General features: G+C 37.3%; 1 protein-coding gene across 1 annotated transcript; it reads right to left on the minus strand.

The window, feature by feature from the left end:
* Positions 1 to 266: 266 nt before the first annotated feature.
* On the minus strand, positions 267 to 7,685 carry LIN7C (lin-7 homolog C, crumbs cell polarity complex component). Its single transcript, XM_069469733.1, has 5 exons — positions 7,637 to 7,685; positions 3,886 to 4,004; positions 3,564 to 3,635; positions 1,754 to 1,963; positions 267 to 832 (listed from the first exon to the last, which is right to left on the minus strand). Exons 1-5 carry the CDS (start codon positions 7,671 to 7,673, stop codon positions 677 to 679), a joined length of 594 nt encoding a protein of 197 aa, XP_069325834.1. The 5' UTR covers positions 7,674 to 7,685; the 3' UTR covers positions 267 to 676.
* Between the last annotated feature and the right edge of the window lie 426 nt (positions 7,686 to 8,111).

Raw genomic sequence — 8,111 nt, forward strand, 5'->3', positions numbered from 1 at the left:
TGCTCAAATATTAATACGTATTTTAGCAATGATTGTTTCAGTGTTTAAAAACTTACTTTTATAAATCAGTATAAATGAATATCCATTAAACATTATGTTTAAAAGTAAAAAAACTTCCACTGTGCTAAGTTATGATTTGCCATTGATTATGTGTGTTCAAAGTACAAAATGCAGCAGTGATGTTAACATTGACCACGTAATGAACTGCTGTAGGTGAGACCGTTATGTTAAAGGTTAAAAAAAAATTGATTAAGCCAAGGAAAAAAAAAAGGAAAAAAAAAAAAAAGAACTGGAGAACTGTTACTTTTAAATAAGCAGCCAAATGAAGCAAACTTTTTTCCTAAAAAAAGATTAAGAATGTAAAAGTACATTTTAATATTAAAAAAGCATCTTAAAAAATCTATAACAAGTTTATGACAAAATCTGTATTTGAAAAAGGCCTGTAAAAACAGCAGGACAGAATTGCCCTCATCACCTTTTACTTTTTCTCGTCAGAAAAAAGTGTATGCATCTCTGGAACCACAAATGATGTTAAAATAGGCATTTATAAAATGGTAAGGATAATTTCATGGGAAGTTTCTGTTTTTTACAATCATTGGCATTGCGGCCATCAGTAGGTCACAAGTAAAACTTCTCTAGCTAAAAAGCAAAATGGAATATCAAGTTTTGAACTGTATTAGGTCTGTTGCCTGCGTTTTGCTGATCTCATTTTTTCAAAGCGTGACTCCATTTCTTCCAAGACTTTGGGTGTATATCGAACAACTAATTTAACCTTTCCTTGAGCGGCTTTCAGCAGTTCTACAGCTTTTTCATGATGCTCTCCTTCCACACTCTAGAAAAAAAACACACATTAATAACTAGGTTTTAAAAGTAACTCAAAATGCAAAAATGTTTAAAATACATATAAGTGAAAAATTTTTAATATAATTTATACAGTATAAAACTATGAAATAATCCTGCTTATAATTTTAATCGTTGTGAAATCCTCTGCTACATCATATTGTTCAGTTTAAAATTGGTTTTAAGATCCAAATAATTAGCACATCAATATACATGTCCTATTATTTTACTAAGTCAGAAACATATCAAGCAATTGCCATTCTAGAAAAGTAAAATCAGGGCAGATTTCTAATTTAATATATTGCCTTAACTACTAAAGAGCTTAATCATGTCATTAAAAAAACATACTAAGCACTGAGCATTGCTACTTTACATGGGAAAGAAGCAAAACACACTTAAAGTACTTTTTTTTTTTTTTTTTTTTTTTTAAGAGACAGGGTCTTGCTCTGTTGCCCAAGGGCTGGAGCTCAGTGGCATGATCATAGCTCACTGTAACCTCGAACTCCTGGAAATCAAGCTTGCACCTCAGCCTCTCGAGGAACTAAGACTACAGGTGCACACCACCACACCCGGCTAATTTTTAAAAAAATATTTTGTAGAGATGGTGGTCTCACTATGTTCCCCAGACTGGTCTTGAACTCCTGGCCTCAACTGATCCTCCTGCTTTGGCCTTCCAAACTACTGGGATGACAGGTGTGAGCCACCACACCCAGCCTTAAAATGCTTTAAAAAAAAAAAAAAAAAAAAAAAAAAAAAGATTACTGTGCTAACTACTACTGCCTAGGATTCTTTCAGAGGATTTCCAAACTACAGTTTCTTAGATTTTCCCCTACATCTACTGTTTCTATAGCTCAAATACACCCACAAGTGGTCACAACACATTACTACAAATAGAAACAAAATTCATCCATACCACTCCATTAACAGAAAGGAGTTGATCTCCTCGTTTGAGTCCCCCATGTCTATCAGCAATTCCACCTGGAATTATTCGAGATATATAGATTGGAGAGTTTTGTTCTTTCCCTCCCATAATATTGAATCCAAGGCCTTCTTCTGTTTTTGGTAGCTCAACAACTCGAGGATGAGAATGTCCTTCGCTGGCAGCAAATGCAGCAACAGTAGCCTGAAAGAAAATTTTATGCACTTAAAAACATGAACTTGGATACTTCAGTTCCTTTGTTTCTTCTTAAAAATTACTTTTGAGATGCATATTTTTGATGTCTGAATGTCCACAAATTCACTGGTAGTTCTAAGAAAGTAAGTTAAGCAGGTTTTTTAAGAGATGACAAATGAGTAAATACTCTGGGATTATGTAAGAAATATTACGATTTTTCAGGTCACTCCTAGCCCATCCAGTGCCCAGTCTTTTGCAAAGTCCCATATGTACAGGGCTTGGCAAGCAGGCTCGCTGAGCAGATGAACACTGTGCACGTTAGGGAGAACCCCTCCTCCAGCATGCCAGCACCCGAGCTTCAGGTCCAGACAGCCCAGCTCTTTCAGGGGCCCTTGTGCAGGACAAAACCTACCAACATAATCCACACCTCCAGGTGCACTTATATGTAGTCATTTTGGCTACTATATTAATTGTACTATATACTAAATAACTAAAATGGTGAGAAATAACTCAATATTGAGAAAAAGAATGGTATATATAGCCAACCTGAATTTTTGTCGTTTTTGCTAACTATCTAATTACAACTAAAAAAACCCCACAAAAGATGAAACAGAGCCATATCTTTTTTAAAGCTCAAGTTTAGACTAATCTAGACTAAATTCTGAAGTTGGAATATTTTGTTTCATTTTGCTTTTAAAGGTAATTAAGTAATCTGGTACCTTTTTTTGTGATGGATTGGCATGTATAAGCAAAAATGGGAGAGGGGAGAAAGGAAATCAAGATTTGTTTAATACTCAACTATCTTCAAAGCTCTGAAAAAGGCCTCATTTTTTAGATAATAGAACTAAGGCTCAGAAATTCAGTATGCTGTGTAGGTCATATAACTTTGGAATTAAAACCAAGTTTCTATGGTCTTTTCTACACTGATAAACTACACTCACATGTTTAAGTGTTTGTATTCAACAGAGAATCCAGTATTTTCTTTTGTGAGCCAATAACTATCAATGAAAAATTATCTGCTAACGACTAATTCTTGTACAAGTCACCTACTGCTGATATTAACTTATTCTAACCACATGACAGACAATGAAGTCAAGCCTGAATTACTTGAGGAAAACACTGGCACAGAAATGCACATAAACCTACCACTGACATTATACCAGATTTGCAGAGTTAAGGTAAAGGAGAAAGTAAAGAGCAACCTGGGGGAGTACTCTACACCTACCATTTACTATTTGAGTGGTTTGAGGCAAGTAACCTTATCTTCATGCTTCCTCATTAATAGAGACAATAATTCATATTTCAGAATTTGATGAAAATTCACACATTATATGTATAGTATGTACAATGTATACAACACAATTATGTACTGCATGATATATATTTGTAAGCAAATACCCTTTCAATGCATTATCTAAACTGCATGACAAAATACCTTATGTAGAGCCAATGGAAAAAAAGTCCTGTTTCTTAGTACTTGAGTAGTTTAGTGTAGTTTGAAAGATCCATGCTAATTTTCAAAATAAGCTTATTATGAATCTAATAATTGCATATTTTTAAACCTCTAATTTATGCATAACTCTCACTTTTAGTAAATAAAAAACCATACCTTTGCAGTTGCATTAGCTCTTACTTCAGGACTGCTACTGATGTCCACAGTCTCATAGACATGTTCATACACCTGCAAAACCCAAAGTTCTCATATTTTAAATCTCAGAATATACCACATTTGAGTTCTTTGTGAACGTAATGTGTTAAAATTTTAGGCCAAGTTATGCATCTTTGTAAAATGTTTTTCTATTACAATTCTAAAAATGAGAGGGATAAGTTCTAATGTTTTCTGAAGTTTATTTTCTTAAATTCTGAACTCAAATTTCAGAGTATTATCTTACCTAATTAACCCAAATTTTTAGTAAATCACATTTACTCACCTCTCTCACAGCATTGCAGAACTCACTTTGAAGGACTCTTTGCAAAGCCTGAAGTTTCTGTGGTGGTACCTCTCCACTTCTTTGCAGTTTTTCCAACAATTCAATTGCTCTACAAATATCTAGAGTTAAACACACACACACACACACACTGATACACTGATAGATAATTTTCTCTGAGGATTCTCTCAATGCCTATGTAACAGTGTAGCAGTTAGGATTCATTCCTCAAACACTAACAAGAAATATCCAGAAGACAGAAGGAAAAGAGTATGCACGTGCACACGTGTACGTGGCGGAAGAGATCATAAATGTGTACACACACGGACGTTGGGAATGTAAACTCTCAGAACAATAACTTTTGCAGATTAGGAAAAATACCAATGTTGCAGAAATATAAAATTTGGAAAAGAGCATCTTTGAGAAAATATAAAAAGTGAATATAAAACACCAAATGTCATAGGAAAGGATCGGAGCTCAAATGTGATAGATACATCAACATTATACTGCTTCAGAAAAGCTGGCAGTATTACCAGAAACTATTTAGTCGAAAAAATTTACCTGATTATCATTATTAGTAATGAAAGCACTGAACAGTACAAGACACTAGTGAAATCGATGTTCATTTCCGGAAGGAAACATGATACATATGTAGATATGAACTTTCAGTAACAGATACAGTAAGCGGTAGGGACGCATGTAAAACAACAATACAAATGAATAAAATGAAATAAATTAACTGATTTGTTTTCAACTTAGCATCATTAACACAATGATTTAATTCATACAAGTTCAATCCTATACATAGGTTTACAAAATAGAAAAATAAAAACAATTAGTTTTGTCAATCTGGTCTTAATACTACCTTCACAACCTTGGGCAAGTTATTTAACCTTCTTGTGTCTCAGTTTCTTTCACCATAAAATGGAAATAATAGCACTTTCTTCATAAAAGTGAGGAAGTTATAAGTTCAGTTGATGACTGAACCAAATAATATATAACAAAGGGTCTAGCAAACATAAATGTTATGTTACATAGGCACTAATTAATCAAGAAATATTAAGGAGTTATATACATTTATACAAATATATGAAGCATGTTAGACAATTCTTATAGGTAAGCGTAAGGATATGTGCTTTATGAATTAAGAAATTTCAGAAGATTCAGGGTCATGTTGTAACACTGTTAATGACTATACTTTAGGGTTTTTTTTTTCCCCCCAAAAAAACTGTTTTTGTATACTTTTTGTATGCCGGGGGCTAGAATACCTGGGGGCTAGAATACCTACTATTCTACTATTCCTTTACCTCTTTTTGACTTAAGTGGAAGAGGTTCCTAATTTCATGTTAAACTAAAGGACTGGACATTTTTCTTTATAGAACTAGTATGCTCTTCTTTGTGTTTGCAGGTGGAAAATTATAAATAAATGTAGTAAAGAAACCAAGCAGATTTTTCAATTTCAGGTAAAAAAAAAAAAAAAGCTTAAACTGATGTTAATCAAATACAATGGAAACAGACATTCCCCATTCTGATTTCCCACCACCCAAATGGCTGATAAATGGAGACTATCTGTTCTTCAATTATTTTGATTTATAAAGTTACAACATGTAAGCCATATAAAAATTTCCAATTAACAAAAATATTGAAAAAAGTAAATACTGTTCATTAAATATAAACTGTACCTAATACATGCTCAAATTGTGTTCCATTGAATGTTTTGAGGATTCAGAAGGCACTCTAAATTATGTGCATGTGATCTTCAGCAGATGTACTAATTCTGCACTGTAGGATTGTTGGGAGCATGTGTTAATAGAATCAGAATTCTAACTAAGAATCAGAGTTGCTGTAATCTGATTTTCTTATCCTGCTAAATGGCAATCTCGGTATTCGTGGGGGAATGGTTCCAGGACCTCTCTCCTATACTATGGACACCAAAATCTGCAGATGCTCAAGTCCCTGATATAATCTATGCACACCACCCCCCCATATACGTTACTCATCTCTAGATTACTTACAATACTTAATACAGTATAAATGCTATGTAAATAGTTGTTATACTGTATTGTTTAGGGAATATGACAAGGAAAAAAAAAAGCCTGTACATGTTCAATACAGATGCAAGATTTTTTCCTCTGAAACTTTTCGGTCTGCAGTTGGCTGAATCCACGGATGTGGAACCCATTTATATGGAGGGCCAACTGTAATTCATCCTATTAAGGGGCTAAGCATTCTATTGTAGAACTGAAAAGAACTCTGAAACAGCAAAAAACAAAGCCATGACTACTAAAACTAAATGCCAGAGGTGAAGTTCCACATTTTGTGTTGCACTGAAAAATACAAAAGACCATCAACATATTAGATCCTACAACTAGCTTTAAAGAAAAACATCTCCTCTTAACAGCGAACAGATTTGTTCCCATCTATAAAGCACAGTGCCTTTGTGCTCAGGAGAAAGATGTCATTCTTAGGCCTAACTTAGCAAGTCTTCCTAGAGTAACTACTCCTGTGTCATAAAATGATGCTTTAATTAATGGCCTGGTAGGATGAAGGGAGACAACCTCATTTATAAAGAGGCTTCCAAGTGATGAACACCGTAAGTAACAAATTAACAATGTTAAGTGCACATTTGTTTGCAGGAAGGCATGAGGAAAGAGGTTTCTAAGTACGATAATTCTAAAAATGTATTTCCTTCTTAGAGAAGGATATTAATATTCAAACGGTAATTGAAATGTTATTATGTGCAATATAATTTCAATCTCCATCCTATACTTTGTTTACCACTAGTACTCAAAATGTTTACTTGTACTTCTTGACTCCTACTTATGACTTATAATGCCGATGTGTCAAAAGCATGCTTGAAATTGTTTGAAATAAAGGATTTAAGGACAGAGTGGAATGTCGGAAATATGTAACAATCTGTAACGGGACCCTGGTAGGGGCATAGCCAGATATTTTCACAGGCTTGTCGCTAATTACTCAGCAGAACAGGTTTTATTTTCCTTGACAGTTTGCTGTAAGACGCAATTAACCAACCACAGTTTGCGATCATAGGGTTTGTAAAGAATGAATAACACTGCACCTGCAAGTCTTTTACAATCTACCACTATTCAGCCTGCTTGCATAACCTACTTCCCCAGACTAAATCAGTAGGACTGTTTGTTTTTAAAGCACCCTCTCCACTCCTGGGAAGAGCACCAAAGCTAGCAAATACCCCAACCCAAATACAAATGAGGTTGTGGTGAAAGTAATGAAGGAATTTGTGTGTAAACAAGAATGGGGGAAGGCGGGGCTGTCTGTGGAAATGCACTGCGTCTCTCTGGGAAGTGAGTGACGTGCGGGTGAAGTCGGAGACACTGGGTTTGTGCGTGCGTTGGTATAAGCAATGAGTGTAGTCTGTCCGAACTAGGTGTGTGACGTTCGCTTCTCGGGTTTACAGATTTCTGACTGCCGCCTCTGCTCTGCCCACGCAGAAAGGGCGTGTGCGGCATATGTCTGCGAACGCGGGCAGGTTGTATTTAGCTGGGCTATGCCCCGGGACAGTCCGTGTGAACAGAAAGGAGCTCTGGGTATCAATAAAAAGACCGTAAGCGCCCTCCCCAGAACAGGGCTCAGCGACGTCGGCAGTCTCTGGCGCCAGCGCGAGGGACAGCCTGGCTACGGGCCTCAGAGCCTAGGCCACCCCTACTCCCCTCCAGCGACATGTTACTCTCCCAACCCCTCCACCCACCTCAGTCCGAGCCTCGGCCGCACTCACCCCTCTCCAGCCGCACAGGCTCCCCTAGCGCCGCCATCTTCTGCCTTAGCCTGCAGACCCACAGGAAATGACGACAGAGCGGCTGCGGTGGAGGGGCGGGGCCCAGCGGGAGCCGGAAAGGTGAGGACCGGCCAGTATCGCGAGAACGAGAGGGAGGGCTGGGGACCTCGCAGGCGCCCCTAGCGTTGAGGGTACCTGGATGTGAGGCTTTGAAGGTTAGCCTTGCTCAGTTTCTTCACTGGGGGCAAAGTTCTCTCCTTCTCCGGCTTCATAAGGTTGAAAAGAGCTGCTTTCCCGACTCTTGCTCCCCGCCTCGAGCTTCACGCCTTATCCCGCCCGCTTGGAACTCTTGATTGCACGTAGAAGGGTCCGGTAGCCTGGATTCCAGTCCCGGCTTGACCATTGGCAGCTCTATGACTCTGGACTGCTCACTTAACCTTCCTCAGCCTCAGTTTCCCCATCTGTGCGACGAGAG

This window comes from Eulemur rufifrons, chromosome 6 (genome assembly GCF_041146395.1).
Source record: "Eulemur rufifrons isolate Redbay chromosome 6, OSU_ERuf_1, whole genome shotgun sequence".
Classification (NCBI taxonomy): Eukaryota; Metazoa; Chordata; class Mammalia; order Primates; family Lemuridae; genus Eulemur; species Eulemur rufifrons.

Coding starts and splice junctions, on each gene's coding strand:
- LIN7C (XM_069469733.1), bottom strand. CDS start 7,673: ATGGCGGCGCTAGGGGAGCCTGTGCGGCTGGAGAGGG. Junction 3,636..3,885: donor TCTGCAATGCTGTGAGAGAG/GTGAGTAAATGT, acceptor TGGGTTTTGCAG/GTGTATGAACATGTCTATGA. Junction 833..1,753: donor TCCTTTCTGTTAATGGAGTG/GTATGGATGAAT, acceptor TTTTTTTTCTAG/AGTGTGGAAGGAGAGCATCA.